Source organism: Myotis davidii, unplaced genomic scaffold (assembly GCF_000327345.1).
Source record: "Myotis davidii unplaced genomic scaffold, ASM32734v1 scaffold544, whole genome shotgun sequence".
NCBI lineage: Eukaryota > Metazoa > Chordata > Mammalia > Chiroptera > Vespertilionidae > Myotis > Myotis davidii.
In genome coordinates this window covers 3,209,728-3,226,872 of record NW_006297018.1, presented here as the reverse complement: position 1 = coordinate 3,226,872, position 17,145 = coordinate 3,209,728, and the positions used below count along the sequence as shown (strand labels likewise).

At 34.8% G+C, this 17,145-nt stretch overlaps 1 protein-coding gene across 2 annotated transcripts in view; it reads left to right on the top strand.

Annotated features, from left to right (window-relative positions):
- Positions 1–16,940, top strand: part of NET1 (neuroepithelial cell transforming 1) — a 63,850-nt gene extending 46,910 nt beyond the window's left edge. The window contains exons 1-10 of one of the 2 annotated variants that reach the window (XM_006772630.2): positions 5,727–5,993; positions 11,540–11,647; positions 12,078–12,245; positions 12,595–12,657; positions 12,987–13,083; positions 13,221–13,297; positions 14,009–14,266; positions 14,694–14,864; positions 15,771–15,957; positions 16,422–16,940. In XM_006772630.2, coding sequence (XP_006772693.1) covers positions 5,901–5,993; positions 11,540–11,647; positions 12,078–12,245; positions 12,595–12,657; positions 12,987–13,083; positions 13,221–13,297; positions 14,009–14,266; positions 14,694–14,864; positions 15,771–15,957; positions 16,422–16,828 — 1,629 coding nt within the window. In that variant the 5' untranslated portion in view covers positions 5,727–5,900 and the 3' untranslated portion in view covers positions 16,829–16,940. Of the gene's footprint in view, positions 1–5,726; positions 5,994–11,539; positions 11,648–12,077; positions 12,246–12,594; positions 12,658–12,986; positions 13,084–13,220; positions 13,298–14,008; positions 14,267–14,693; positions 14,865–15,770; positions 15,958–16,421 lie in introns of those variants that run through there. The other variant, XM_006772629.2, reaches the window with a different exon arrangement.
- The last annotated feature ends 205 nt before the right edge of the window (positions 16,941–17,145 follow it).

Here is a 17,145-nt window from a genome sequence, read left to right as displayed (position 1 = left end):
AGGTAAAAGACCTGTACGTGGAAAACTAAGGACACTGAAAAAGGAGATAGAGGAAGACATAAACAGATGCAAGAACATACCGTGTTCATAGATTGGTAGAATCAACATCATCAAGATGTCCATACTGCCCAAAACAATCTATAGATTCAATGCACTCCCCATTAAAATACCAACGGCATATTTCACAGGCCCATTGGCTATTAATTCCTCACACTTCCAGGCTGCACATGTTAAAGGCCACACTGGCATCCGAGAAACCCAGGTTGGAAAGCAAGAGATACATGTTGCAGCTGAGGCAAGTTGTCCTGGAGCTGGTAGCTGCTGGAGCAGCAACTGACTGAAGTAAAAAGTGGGCTAAGAAAATAGGAGGCTGAGCACTGGCCTTAGCTTAGTTTCAAGGGGAATTCCCACTCAACACCCTGTTACATGAACATAAGTGATTTTACGTTATTATACTGGAAATTGTTGTTATCCTGTGTACTTGAGGTAAAAAGTCACCACTAACAGCCAGCACCACTACCCCATTTTCTTTGCTATTTGTATTATCATTGTAAAAAGAACCATGTTTTCAGTAATATCAGACTTCTTAGTCTTCATCTATTCTTTTTGTAGTCTTTTTTAGTATTTAATTTATCTGAATTACCGTTTCCCAAACCAAATTCTTAGTAAAGCTTGGAAACAATCAAATTTTTATTCTAGATGATTTCTAAAAACTCAAATCCACATATTAACTTTATCACAGCTTCTTTGATGTTGTTTTAACTCATTACTGGATAGTTTGGAACACTGGTTTGTAAAAAGTTCTATTTTGTTAATATTTCAATCAGTGCTCCTTTTTTTAAGTAAGATTTGAAATTCTATTTTTAACTAGCCTATTTTAAGTGAGATACATAGTAGTTATTTGTTTCTTTACCTCTAGTGTTTTAAAGTGGAAGATAGTTTTCTTATATTTAGAAAAAGTGCTTAAAATATTTATTGTGAACTTGTGGAATCTTTTTATACACTTGTATATGTTTTTAAATATATGTTTAATTTAGTAATATAAAACATGAGAAGTACACAAGGGCTGAAAATAAAAATTTTACTGTCATCTATATTTCTCTACAGAATAAAAAGATCATTTATGTATTCCTCATTTATGTTTTTAAGATCCTTAAAAACAATGACAAAGTTCAAAAAAGCAGGTTGGCAGTTGCATTTCACATTATCACATGTAGAGGGCAGCAGAGAGCTTAGATTTAGTTTTCTCTACCAATCATGGCTTTCCTAGCTTAATTTCTAATTACTTGTTCCAGACAAAGTAAATGGAAACAAGTAATAATATCTAGACTAAAAAAAAGCAAAGGTTATTCTTCAGTTCTCATTTGTTTCTAAATTCCAGAAGTCTAATTTTACATTAAAGGGAGAAAAAAGTTAAGTACAGCCTAACAGTTCTTTTTCTTTGGAAAAGGGAAACAATGTTATCTTTCTCCTTGATCATTTTTTAGGAAAGAAAGCATCAACAGGCCCATAAAGCAGAACAGGCTATAATTAAACCTGGTCTTTGGAAACCAGATTTACCAAAAACTTGATATCCTTTACAAAGCTGCATTATTTTTAGATAACTCAGGTTTCAGTTTATAAATTCTAGATTTTCTACATACATAGAAGACACATAACCAGTCTTCTTCAAGTATGTCATTTGTAGAAAGTTATATAAATAATTGCTATTAATAATATGATCATTACATAAATCATCAATTGAAATAGGATCTTTTCTAAAACCTAAGCAGCTGGAACTATTTTATATTTTTACTTACCTGCCTTGATATACAAAGGATAGAGAGTAGATAATCTCTCAACTTTTGGGGAGTTTCCTTCTCTAAAAAATGCTGGTAGTTATTCAGCAAACATTGGCCTGAGACTAGGATACCAAGGTTTTAAATCTAGCTCTGCCCCCGATTCACAGCATGACAGTGAGCACTGAGCATGCACCCAAAATGTACTAAGGTATTACATTTAGTGACTTCTCTGGAAGTCACTATATTCTAATATGAGTTGAATGGACCAGATTCGGACCTTTTCAGCCATTGATTAATCATGCAACTTTGGACAAGTTTCTTAAACTTTCTGAATCTGGTTTTGTCACCTGCAAAATGGAGGTAATAATACATATTTTATAAAGCTGGTTAAATAAGATAGCATGCATAAAGCTTCTAGCACAGAGTAAAAACTCAAATTTCCCATTTCTTTTTCACGATATCTTTCAAGTTCCTCCTAAGAAAACTGAAGAGGATGGGTTAACAATCTCAAAGGACCTTTCCAGCCCTCTGATTTTCATTGAGTATTATTAGAGTCAAGACTGTCTCAAACCCATCACTCAGAGTACTAATTGAACATGCCGTGTTCATTGTTGCTTTTTTTGATGCTATCTACAATTGTCTATATTTAGTCCATAAACCTGAACATTCCAAGTGAAAATATGATTTTAGAGTTGGTGAGTCAGGATTTTTGTGCTGTGACTATCACTATTAGACTTTATTTGGATTCTGTAGGCTTTTCATTTTTATATATATAAAGACTTCTACCTTTATCTCATGGGTCCTCAACTACAAGAGAGAAATGAGAGATATCTTTTCCTCTCATTATCCTGGCCTTACCTGTATCAGAACTGTATAGAAGAACATAGTTTGGAGAAAGACATTAGGTAAGAGACCCATGAGAATGCCCCAGAAGTTTCTTTCCTCTCTGTTCATAGCTCTTTATTCCTTTATGAAGCTAAGTAGTCATAAAGTATTGACCTTACATTTTTGAACTGATGAAACTAACTGAATCAGACTACTGGATTCCAATCTACTTTCTTACTATCTCTAAGGGCTTGGGCACATCAGTGTTCTTACCTAGAAAATTAGGGATCTGGATTTCATTCTCTAAGGTGATCCCACTTTAAAACTATATAGAACTATCTTCTACAAACAGTCAACCACTCTTAAGGCCAACCACATTACGTATAGCTCAGGTGTGACTGGGTAATAAATGAGAGATGATGAAATATAACCAATCACCATTACTTTCTTTAAAAAAGCCTCAATACACCCTAGCCTATTTGGCTGAGTGGATAGAGTGTCGGCCTCTGGACCGAAGGGTCCCAGGTTTGAGTCTGGTCAAGGGCACGTACCTCGGTTGCAGACTCCTCTGCAGTTTGAGCCCTGGTTGGGGCTCTTACAGGAGGCAACCAATCAATGTGTTTCTCTCACATTGATATTTCTCTGTCTTTCCTTCTCTCTTCCATTCTCTCTAAAAATCAATGGAAAAATATCCTCAGGTGAGGATTTTTAAAAAAGCCTCAATACAGAAAGATGAATTATTAGCATCATCTTGAATACAAAACACATTGATGTTTACAGAAGAGCAGTGTTGGCTCTTCCTGCAAGAAGTAACATTGTCCTGCAAACCTTAGTAAATTGTTTTGTATAGATTGTCATCATGAATAGTCTATGCCCACTTTATTGTTTTGTTTTATTTTGATAGGCTGACGTTCTATCCACTGAGCCAAACCAGCTAGGGCTATGCCCACTATTTATTTGCTCTATTCACTCTTCAACCTCTGTAATCTTCTGTCTTTATTTCAGTGAACTAGCACACTTGAAGTCCTAATTAAACTTATCAATTAAACTGAATCCATGAATCTTTTCTTACTCTTCTTAACCTTTTTGCTGTAATTAATACTTTTTCTCCCCTTGGCATCCTGCTTTGTTTCTTTCTGACTGCTCCTTTTGCAAATTTCTTATTCCCTTAGCATTTCTCCAAAGTTAGATCTTTGGACCCCTGTTCTTTTTGTCCAGATTTTCTCTCCCAGGTGTTTCATTCACTCCCAAAACTTCAACTCTGATTTCTTTGTGTCTGACTCCCCAGTCTAAATCTATCCTCTGACCTCTTCCAAGTCCTTGCCAAGCGTATCCAAGCACTAGTTCAGTATTTTCAATTGCATGTTCTTCCACCACCTCAGACTCATCTAAAATGATACTCAGAATTTTCTTTCAAAGCTCATTCCTCCATATTTCTTTATTTGCATTAACAGTTACCCCTCTGAACTTGAAAATCATAGGCATCTTAGACTTCTCGTATATGTCGTCTCTTGCATATAGTTTCCTACCTTACACAGAGTTCTTGATACCTGATTGTGACTTTTGCATTGTTTCCAGTCATCTTTAAAACCATCTTCAACACCACTTTACAACATAACTTTCATTTATCTCTCACATCTGCTCAATAAAACCCTCTGCTCCTTTGTCTTTACCCATAGTCCGTGACCTCGCACTGAATTCAGTTTGTTCCTTTGAGAAAGCCTTGCACTCTTCCCTTGCTCAGACCTATGAAAGACATAACATGGCCTTCAAGGCATGAAATAACATCTTAAAGCCTCTTCTCTAGCATCTTTCCTCATCTCAGCTCAGAAAACTACCAGGAGTGGTTTCTCCTTCTGAACTCCTGTAACACTTACTAGCTATATAGGTTATTCTCGAATTTTCAGAAGCTGTCTTATATTAGTTAACTCTTTGTGTGCCCTACCTTTACACAGTGGCCTATTAGCACTTTAGGATTAGATATGAAACCTGTTTTTTTGTACCACCCTCATTATCTAGAATAATGCCTTCTACACAGTAGATTTTTCAGATTTCTCTGCTCCTAATAAATCCTAAGAATGGAAGTATTTTTGCAGATTACCAGCAGTGTGCCTCCCATAGTTAGGATAAAAATCCTGCATTTCAAAATAGAATACAGTACTTTATGTTAAAGAAGAAAATCGGTTTCATAGCAGGACTACCAAACCAACAGAAGTAGTGTTCTTCCAGAGAAGACAGGATTTAGACTAGAAATTTAGAGACTGTCACTAGTATGTGACCTCACTTCAACTCTGTGAACTTCATTTCTTCAGTTGTAAAATGCAAGACTTTTTATGTAGATTTTTGACCCTATTAGGACTATATCAAGGTTAATTCAGAATAGAGAAGGACCCTGTTACACATTTTTAGAACAAAAATCACCTTTTGTGTATTTGTTATAAAAATCTATTACACAGATATCAAAATTTTAAAACAAAGAAAAAGTATCTGCCTTTAAGTCTTAAGAAATACTGAACTTTAAACTGTGAGATAGCCCAATTATACTTCACATTTATTTCAAGAACAGAGTGACCTGAAGTGTGCCTACTGCACTTACTCTGTTAGTCTGAAGAAAACTTGGTGGGAACCAGTTTCTAAAGACTTACATAATTTTACAATTGTGAATATACTTATACTCAAGTAAAATAAAGGCAAGGTCTCAGGATAATTAGGCTTTCCTTCAGTATATACACTTATTTAATTCTGAATTATTATTTTCTTAAAGTTGTCAACTTGCCCATACTAAATTTCTTTCTAGGCAGTAGGGTTTTATAGAAAAAGGATTCCTGTCTATGACTAAGTACTAGAGTAAGTAACCTAAATAAGCAATTAATTTCCCTTTGGGAGTGCTTTTAAATCAGGAAAAGCCTTACATTAACCCAGTTTCCTTTTTCCTTCTGGTCTTAATGTAGACATTCCAAACCTCTTGATAAAGAGCTTTCTCTTGCACCGTGAAAAATGAGAAGCCTAGGTGTGCCCAGCTGTCAGTTAGCTGTAGTCACGTGTCTGTTAGGTGCCGGCCCACTGGAGCCTGGTCCGAAGCAAGCCCCTCCCACAGAGCCTTGAGTTCTGTGTGCTTTTTCACTGCTGCTCCCAGAGGCAGTTAGCTCCACCACAAGGAAGAGGCATGGGCAAATGGCTGCCAAAGGTGGCTGAGCACTCAGAAGAAAAGCCTGTGTGTCTGAGTAGTGCTTGGTTATAGGGCGACTTGGATGTGGATTAACTCTAAAGATTTTAAGGGATACTTGGTGAAGCATGGTGGCTCATGATGAGATTGGCGGTCTCCTACCTATTAAAAGGACTATACGGGTCCTAGATGTGAATAATCAGTCCTTCAGAGAACCAGAGGTAAGACTTTTAGAGAAAAATTAAGCCAAAAGGATGTCTTCTAATTCCACAGAACTTTAAGATTTTTAATAATTTATAAACAGTATAATTTTAAAGTTAACTTTTGATCTTGCTGAGTGTTAAAATGCAAGTTTGAAATGTGTTCAGGAACTTTGGTAAAGTTTAGGAACTATGTTATAGTTAGGTTTATACATAGCATAGAATGAGTGTATGCAAACTTGAAACAGAAAAAGATTTTAAGTGTTATGCTACTCAATTTGGTTAAATTGGTCACATATCTAATGCTTATTAAATAGTTACTATTTTTTTTAACTTACATTTATGTTATCTAGTTTTAGAAACTACTTTATGGAATAAATAAGACTCCTCTGCCAACTAGTGAACAAGCTGCAACTAAAATGCGATCTGATCTAGTGCTTGTTTTTATTTTTCTTTCCACATCTAATAAGTTAATTGTATGCAACTTTTTTTTCTTCAGAAAGAAAAATATGTTAAAATATTTAAACCAGTGAATTATTATTTAGCTACAGCCACCCTCCTTGCTTTAATTGTTTGAAGTCATTGTGGTTTTTAGAAATCTGTATGAACATTTATCAAAATAAGTTGTGATTTTTATGCTATTTTATTTAATGTTGACAGTTGATTTAATATGAGTATTTCACTTATACTACAGAATACAGTATATTTAATGTTTCTGTACTTCATTAACTATATACACTTTATTGTGGTGATAGTTTTGTGGCTATATACAAATATCAAAACTTGTGAATTATATATTTTAAATATGTGCAGTTCTTAAGATTCAGTAAAGCTGTGAATTATACATACATACACCTTTTGGTTGTTAAAATAGCTGCCATCTTTAGAAGGTATGCTTTCTTTTGGTGTGGTTTAACTTTGGTTTTTGTTTCTCTGTTTGGTTTTTGCTTATATGTTTCAGTTTTCTCAAAATAATCTAAGCATTTTCATTGATTAGAGCAAGTCATACATGGTGACCAGTGTAAATACTAAAACTAATCATCTGTTGGACCATAAAAAAACTAACCTTTTTTGTTTGGTATCAGACACTAGCCATGTTTCTGATATACCTTTATTCCAAAGATTAAAAACAACACGGATATTGTCAGGTTTTTGGTGCTAGCAACACAGCCTTAAATAAATAACTAAATTTGGCTATTTCAATTACTAAGTAGAAAGGGAAGAAATCCTATATGCTCTGAACTCATTTTTATCTTTTTATAAGTAACTTTTTCATTCTTCTTATTTTAACATTCTTGCCAAGTAGAAGAGAAAATTATTTATCCAGTAACCCAAACTAATGAACCCAAACCCGTACTCTTTTTATTTATAAAGTACAGTTTTGGGTTCATTAGTAATACATATCCTCTTATGTGACATCATTTGACACCATTAGTAGAAGAAACCTTTTTACAAAAAACAAACAAACACAAACTCAGTTCACAATAGAAGTTTTTCATGTTGCGTTTATGTGCAAGGTACATCCCAGTAAAACTTTTTTTCTGTTTACAGATAAATATCTAGAAAATATTTTAAAGCATAAAATCTGACTACAGGTGGATTAGTAAAATAAATAGATTGATTAAAAGCTCAGTCTCAGGGCAGATTCCCCTAGCTAAACTAGATAGTTTGATTAAAAGCTAACCTAAATAAACACCATAAATTTATGGTAGAGGTTGTTGAATGTTTTTCCCCATCTAAGTGAACTTTGCCCTGGTGAAAGGTTGCCTGTGATAGAAAGTTCCTTGAACATGTAAAACTTCTTGGTATTCTTTGTTCACATAGATTTTCAGATTGTCTTTTGCAGAGCTATATAGTTTCAATATCTGGTACCTGTTTTTTAAGCTTCTTGTAGTCACCATAATGCTGTTAACAGCACTCCAAATAAAATTAAACAACAGCAGCAACAAAACCATTATGTAAGCCTTAATTTGAGTGAAGATAAGATAGGTAGACTCCTGCCCCCTCTCTTCCTTCATCACCTCCAAACACTGTACCTGTATCATTAGGGTAGGTTTGATACCAATTCTTGAAAAACTTTGTCTTCAAAATATGTTTTCGACAGTGTGAATGTTTAGGTTCTTATTAACCAGTCTATGAGAATTAAATATGGTTCATCTGAATCTCTAAAGAAAACTATTTCTGGTTGTAGCTCACATGAGCCAAATCCAAACCTGTATTTTAAAAGACAAATTTTCGTCCCAGTCCTCTGGGTGACTCATGAATGGCTAATCAATCCATAGCACTTTTCCACAAAAGTTTTTGTATTATATTTTTTTCAAATAGTGTATATATCCTGAAATTAGTAGTGAACCATAATTCAGTATTTTCACATTTCAATCACACTTTCCAAGTCATTCATTAAAATTTTTTTACTTTTGAAATATATATGCTAAATATTTGTGTTGTTTCTGTCAAACACTCAATATGTCCTTTTAATAAGGTAGGAAAGTTACTATTGGATCCCCAAAAGTATATGTGAAAAGTATAAAGGTGTCCTCCCATTACCCCCACCGCCACCACCCACATTTCCTGATTTAGTACCATACTTTCTTAACAAGACATTTTTTAAGTCTCATGCTCTACTTACTGAGCTAGCTAGGCACTCTTACCTGGACATCTTAGATTAGATTAAACTCTTAAGACTAATACATCCTTTGTGAAAAAGTGAGATTATAGATGGGTTTCTAAAGGACTGTGGAACATTTTTAACCACCAGATTACTGCTTTAGCATGATATCCTGCCACCCTAAAGAGACTGCATAAACAAAATCCACAGTAGTTTCAGGAAGATGCTTTTGATTTATTTACATTTAATTTTCTAAATCTAAATTTTGTAGTTTTAGTTTTAAATGTCACATAATTTGAGTTATCAGGAAAATAGTTGTATAGTAAACTGACCCTATAAAGACTTTATCATTAATTTGATCTTATGTAATAAAATAGATATCAAATATTATCTTCTTCCTAGCTAAACTAATCTTTCCTTTCAAATTCCTGGGAATAGTACCTTTCCATAGACTTTTAAATTGAAATTAAATATTTTGTGATTTACTAGGAAGTCAAATTTGTTATGTTTTAAACAAGGAAGAGGAATTAACCTTTTTCCAAAAAGTAGAACAGAATTTCTGACATCTGCTTTGTTTCTAGTTAATGTTGGCATATCTTACTTTGTGAGGTAATTGTATCTCCATTCAAACAGAAGATTCTTTGTTCTGTCTTTACTAAATAGAAAGGAATGCCTTATGTTAGACCTTCTGCCCATGCATGTGTCACTTCTGTCTTGCACAGATGTATATTGTAAAGGCATTCACACATGTCCTCAGCCACACAGTGTGTCATTTTACAACATATCTTGAAGGTTTCTTTTTCAGTTCATTTAACGTTTGCACATTAGTGGCTTTATAGTCAAAGTTTTACTTTGGAGTTAATTATTTTGGTGGGGGAGGGTTGGTCTAGAGTTCCTCTTAAGGCCTTCAAAGGCCTGAATTGATTATTACAAAGTCTTTATATATATATATAGGTTAATAATATATGTAGTAGCTTTAATAAGTCTAATTGCTTCTTTGACTATTTGAATCATTTAAGTTTCTTTCCAGAGAATTTTAACTCTTTCTGTCAGTTTATTCTTAAATTACTTTAAGAGATTATTTTTACTCAATTTCCACAGCCCTTACTTTTTTTGTATGACTTTAGTCTTATCAAAGAATTTTTAGAAAAAAAAATTTCATCTATCATTTTTAAATGGTAGTTTTTATTTTTAAGTGCTAACTTTAATATAAATTTTTAATTATAGATCCTTCTGAATACCCATCAAACTTATTTTGTCAAGATGCCACAATTGTCAAAGGCATCAAATACAAACAAATAATTATACTCCATAGACATAAATCATGGGCCTGTTTTATGATCTGTCCTTCTTTATTTCAATAGTTGTATGAGTCACCTAATGATATGCCTCCATTTTCCTAGCAGTAAAATTAGAATAATGAATTTTGTAAACTTTTGAGATCCTTGAATAAGTGATGTGTTTGCTATATACTGTTATTTTTTAAATAATACATGTAGAAAAATAAGTATTTCTTCTGCATGTCTCTATATTCTCCTTTAAGTTAATAAATTAAGAGAAGATCTAATTATTTCTAAATCCCAGCATTTACATAGTAAGTGGAAATATTTCTGAGAAAAAAATATTAGTAATAATTAAAGCTTAGTATGTTTCAAGCACTAATCTGAACCCTTTAAACATATTTTATTTAACCTTCATAACAACTTTATAAGAGAAGTTCTAATACTAACTTCATTTAACAGATAAGAAAACTGAGGCCCACAATGTTGCCCAGCAAGTGCTATAACCAGGATTTAGGCCCAGTCTTATTCCAGAGCCTGAATGCTCTTAACCACTGACCCCTGCCTCTGCTTGTACACCTCCTATGATCCATTCCAGTGTCATACATGTTCATTTAAAAGCTAGTCACTAAATGAAGTATTTAAGAATGAAATGATACAGAGTTTTGGATTTGCTTTAAAAAATTTCAGTAGGGGCAGACATGAAACAAATTTTTCCACCAAAACTGTTGAAGGCTGAGAGATAAGCACATGAGATCCATTACACTATTCTCCATTCTTATGTATGTTTGATAATTTTCATACTACTATGGTTTTTTAAAAGTTAATCTCTATATTAAACTAAAAAGTTCTATAGGGTTTTAGAATCTAATTTGTTTTAATTTTAGTTTTTCTTCTGTTTAATGATATTTGTTATGTGCCCAGTGATAATTCAGATATTTGGCTGGCTTTTTATATCACTTATTTTTTAATTAGAGGCCTGGTGCATGAAATTTGTGCACTTGGGGGATGGGGGGTCACTCAGCCCGGCTTATGCCCTTTCGCAGTCCAGGAGCCCTTGAGGGATGTCCGACTGAGGACTTAGGGGAGCGGGCCTAAGCCGTCAGCCAGACATCCTTAGCACTGCTGCAGAGGTGGGAGAGGCTCCCACCACCACCACTGCACTTGCCAGCTGTGAGCCTGGCTTCTGGCTGAATGATGCTCCCCTCTGTGGGAGTGTACTGATCACCAGGGGACAGCTCCTGCATTGAGTGTCTGCCCCCTGGTGGTCAGTGCGTGTCATAGCGGCCAGTTGTTCTGCCATCAGGCCAAAACCGACTCTCCGACATCCTGAGGGGTCCCAGATTGCAAGAGGACACAGGCCAGGCCGAGGGACCCCTCGGTGCACGATTGGGGCCAGGGAGGGACCTCAGGAAGGCTCTAGGGTGTGTTTGGCCCGTCTTGCTCAGTCCCAATTGGCCAGACCCCAGCAGCAAGCTAACCTACCAGTCGGAGTGTCTGCCCCCGGTGGTCAGTGCACGTCATAGCGAGCAGTTGAGCAGCCTTAGCATATCATTAGCATATTACGCTTTGATTGGTTGAACAGCCAACTGGTCAACCGGACACTTAGCATATTGGGCTTTTATTATATAAGATAAGTATTCTTAGTATTTTAACATAATCTGTATTTGTTTTTACAGGAGCCAAGCAATAAAAGAGTTCGACCTCTAGCTCGGGTCACATCCTTGGCAAATTTAATCTCTCCAGTAAGAAATGGAGCAGTCAGACGTTTTGGTCAAACAATACAGGTCAGTGAGGGAGGGGATGGGGAGCAGTAATGCAGTGACAGGGACATTTTATAGAAGCCTCAGATTTGTATTTTTCTTTGAGTTGTACAAACAGGTTTATGTTATTATACTTAAGCATAATTTTTCATTTTGGAATATGTTGGTAAGAAATATTGTTACCAGAGCATACTAATGTGACTTCATTTTATTACTTTGTATCTTATATCAAATCTTAGTCTTGGATTGTTTTTCTTCCCAAAAAGTAATTTTGGCTGATAAATACTTTAAAATGATAGATTAAAGCTTGGATAAATGGCTGTTTTATGCATAGAGAAATTCATAGAACTTTGGTATTAATTTGTCTATTTTTTAAGAAAAGGGAATAATTACTGTGTCTTCCAAATCTTTTCTCTTTTATCCACCTCTTTTTGTTTGTTTGTTTTCTTTTAAGTCATTTACCCTTCGTGGTGACAATAGATCTCCAGCTTCTGCCCAGAAGTGGTCTAGCAGATCAACAGTCCCAACACCTGCTAAAAGGAGAAGTAGTGTATTGTGGTCAGAGATGTTAGACGTCAGCATGAAGGAGTCTTTAACTACCAAAGAAATTAAACGTCAGGAGGTATGCTGGCATCCAGTAGGCCATATTTATTGACTTATATTTTTTAAAATAGTCCCTATTTTTTAAACGTGTTTTGCAAGAAGAATAGCAAATTAATGCCTGTGACAAAATCAACTTGCATTTCTGTATCTGAGTAGCACTTTTTGATGGGTGATGGTCATCAAACTTAACAACTCTTAAGGAGAGGGTAAAATTATGAAACATGGCAGCCTCTTATTTGAGATTCCATTCTGAATTACAGATTTCAGACTGAGTCACTTTAAAAAGCACTGTTCTAAATATCAATTGTATATAATTTTCTTTTCTCAAAAAAGGAATGACCTTTCATGTTTGCTGGACTTTTTTTTAGGCAATATATGAAATGTCTCGAGGTGAACAGGATTTAATTGAGGATCTCAAGCTTGCAAGAAAGGTTAGTAAATAACTTTATTATATGCCCTACTTTTAAAAATATTTCACAAATTCTAAAGGATAGTTCTCTTAACCTTTACGAAGAAAAGTAGAAAATACCTACTAATGAATACTTTTTTTAGATGAGATTTATTAAACACATCTCTTCAAGTATGAATATCAGTAAGAGCATCTACTTGGGGATTAATATATACCTTAATGTCTTTTATGTGTAACAAATAGAATTCCCCGCTAGTTTTTAAGAAAAAGGAATAATTACATTCAAATACAGATCTTCTCGTGCTTATTTACTCAATATCTTTGTGTGACACATTTCTTCCTATCTAATAGGCCTACCATGACCCCATGTTAAAGTTGTCTATTATGTCAGAAGAGGAACTAACACAAATATTTGGTGATCTGGATGCTTATATACCTCTGCATGAAGGTAAAACATGCTCCTTAATTTTTATTAGTATCTGAACAGTAGTAACACAGATAATTTTACATCTAAACTACTAATTTAATGCTGAAGTACTTTAAAAATAAGCCTACTATTGGTATTTCTGCTTTTTTATACTTCAGATTTGTTGGCAAGATTAGGAGAAGCAACCAAACCTTCTGGAACAATAGAGCAGATTGGTGACATTCTTGTGAACTGGGTATGTAGCGAGTTGTTTGCTTCAGATAGTTTTTTACATATTTTCTATACTTGTCATTTTTTATGAATATCAGATGATTTGATCCAGTAACTGGATTATAAAAATAGATAAGACATTAAAACTGAACAAACTTATGTAGCTGTAAGAAGTTACTCGTATAGTCTCTGTTTAAAAAACAAATACTTCATGAATGATAGTTTAAAACATATATATATATATTCCCTCTTTGGACAGAATCCCCACAGTATATGTCATTAATTATTTGTTTCATTCTTTTGCTTAACATTTGTGCCTGCCAGATACTAGGCACTGTTCTAGGAGGGATCACAGGAGATTCAGTGATGAAAGACAGTTTGTACATTTAAAATCTAGTGAAAGAATATCTGTCAACTATATAAAAGTCTCAGGGTTGGTGACGAATGTGCCAGAGGAACATTCAGGTGTCCTGGGAATACAGAAGAATAGCATCTAACTGAATTTGGGGGAAGTCATGAGTCTTTGGTTGAATTTAGTCAAATTATCAGAATAGGGTGTTCTTATGTCAACCCAAAACACTATCCTTCCCCCATTGTCACCTGCAGGAAAATTTTCACAGCTTGTTAAAACTTTTAAGAATAGCTGTAGTTTTTGTGTTTCGTGTTCACAGGCTTACTAATGGACTAAATCGTAACAGAAACTTACCATATTTTGTTTTCTTGAATTACTCTGTAGTTGCCAGGCTTGAATGCCTACAAAGGCTATTGTAGTAACCAGCTGGCAGCCAAAGCTCTTCTTGATCAAAAGAAACAAGATCCAAGAGTCCAGGACTTTCTCCAGCGATGTCTTGAGTCACCCTTCAGTCGAAAACTAGATCTTTGGAGCTTCCTAGATATTCCTCGAAGTCGCCTAGTCAAATACCCTTTACTGTTAAAAGAAATTCTTAGACATACTCCAAAAGACCACCCTGATGTCCAGCTTCTGGAAGAAGCTGTAAGTAGTCAAATACATGACACTTATGTTTTGCAAATTTATATATTAGCTTGCCTTAGAAAGATTTACAGTGATACTCACAAATTTAATGCATGTCACACCAGCATAGTGAAGTGTTTTTGTTGTTTTTTAGTACCCAGTATCGTAGTGCACCGCATAGTATAAAGAGACATAATATATTTTAATCACAAAACTGGATTCTGATCTGATTTCTTTCACTAGCTAGCTATGTGACTTTGGGCAAATCACCCAATTTGGCTGAGGCTATTTTTTTATATATAGAATGAAGGGACTGATTGAATTTACTGATTTCTAGGGTCCCTGTAAGCTTTAAAATTTTATCATTTTAAAAGATGTTTAGCCTTATAGGGGAGCAGGATAAATTAGTAAGCTGAAAATGCTCCATCAATGTTTTGATAATTTTTAGGTACTGATAATACAAGGCGTTCTCTCTGATATCAACTTGAAGAAAGGCGAATCAGAATGCCAATATTACATTGACAAACTCGAATATCTGGATGAAAAGCAGAAGGATCCTAGAATTGAGGCAAGCAAAGTATTGCTTTGTCACGGGGAACTGAAGAACAAAAATGGACATGTGAGTGCATTTGAATGCTAATATGAAGTGAGCTATTATTTTTCTTTTCCAACCCTGTTTAAATTTATCACATAATGAAAGAAGGTTACTGGTCTTTATTTCATGTTATTTGATAAAGCAAACATGATTTCTCATGAATTACTTAAATGCCTTAGTGGAGAATCAATAATATTTTGTTTTGATGCATAAGTCATCAACTTGTTTGGCTAGGAGATTCCTTTCTAAATAAATTGTTAGTTTCATAATATTTAATAACAAAGAATATTCAAAAAATGTAGAGTTTATTTTATAGTGATAGAAGTCTTTCTTAGTACTACTGAACACATTTCTGCAGCAGATTGAATGAAAGCAAACTTATTTTTTAAATAATTACAAAAGCACCAGCTAGAACTAAGTTTAAGCTTGGATAGATAGTATTTTTGTTTCATGAAGTGCTTTCCAAAAGCTCAGTTTACAAGTTGAGGTTCTTTTTGGAAAAAGTTGAAGTGTGATATCTCTGATTTTATATTTGTGACAAAGCAGAACCATTAATTAACATTTTTATCAGCTTGCATTTTTTAATTCTTCCTTTGTTAGAAAACTATGGAATACAGTAATGGTGTTTCTAGTCATGTTACTACTGATAATCAGGTCTTTGTGGGGAGTAGCATTTACTCAGCTACTGCTTAATCTAATGTTACACACCAATTGTAAAGGTTTTATGTAGTCTAAGATTAGAAAAGCTGTTTGTGTAGAATATGCACAGCCTTGAATAACCATCTCTATGGGGTCATTTGTAAGGTTATCTTAGTAAATTAATGTGATGAAATTAATGTCAAATCAAGTTATTTTAACAGTGGATTGCAATCACCTACAGTCACCAAGTGCCATACTTAAGAAGCATTTGTTTCCCTTTTTTTTCTCCAGAAACTTTACATTTTCCTGTTTCAAGACATCTTGGTTTTGACCCGACCTGTTACACGAAATGACCGTCACTCTTACCAGGTTTACCGGCAGCCTATCCCAGTCCAAGAGCTGGTCTTGGAAGACCTACAGGACGGAGATGTGAGAATGGGAGGATCCTTTCGAGGGGCTTTCAGCAACTCAGATAAAGGTAAAAACACTAGCTTTAAAACAGTTTAAACAAACTCAGAATCTAAATATATTTTGTTTTAATCTTTAAGAATTCTGTTCCTACACAAAAAATTAGAAATGAAATAGGTTCCTTTGTCCTATATATACTGTTATACTCATTAATGTGTAAAGTGCTTTGCTGCTCTAACACCTGCAGGTGTATCTGATAAGTCACGTATAAACTTTGTATCATGTATCTACCTAATTGATTTGCATATTACATAAACTAGGGGGCTGGTCCAGCTGGAGGGAGGGGACACAGGAGGTTGGTTGGCTGGCCCCATCCCCTGGTCAAACTCCCAATCAAGGGGATAATTTGCATATTAACCTTTTATTATATAGGATACCAGCACCCTTATTAAGATAGTAGGACCATGTTATCTAGAATAATCTTTTTATTTATTTAAAGCTGCTATTTTATTTTTTTCATTTTTATTTCTCTAGCTAAAAATATCTTTAGAGTTCGCTTCCAAGATCCCTCTCCGGGCCAGTCACACACTCTACAAGCAAATGATGTGTTCCACAAACAGCAGTGGTTCAATTGTATTCGCACTGCTATTGCCCCTTTCCAGCAGGCTACTAGCTCACCTGAGCTGCAAGGTTTGCCAGAGCTCCATGAGGAGTATGAAGAGAACAACCCCGCCGCCGGGAACATCAGAGCCCAGAGAAGGTCATCTACGGTGTCGAGTGTGACTCAGGTGGAAGTTGATGGAGATACTTCAGAATGTGGCTCCCTGGTGCATGCCGCAGACAACATTAAGAGTGTCAAAGCACACCGAACACAATCCGGCTTCCGAAAATCAAGGGACAAAGCCCATTTTAGTGGCAAACGGAAAGAGACTTTGGTATAAAGAGTGTTAACTAGTGGAGAAACTGTTTATTTATAAATGTGTACAGTTTGTTTTATCTTGTAATGTGAGCATGGGAGCATTGCAGGGTTACTTAATACCAGTCTTAACATTTTCTATGTTTTTTTTTGGTTTTGGTGGTTGTTCCCTTTTTTTTTTGTTTTGTTTTGTTTTGTTTTTATTGTTAAGGCAGCTAAAGATATATATATATACAGATTGCTGTTAAACTGCAATCCTTTTTTTCCCCCCCAGATATTTTCTCAAAATTATTTAGAACATTCAAGCCTGATATTTTCAGTCAAATGAAATATTTATGAAAT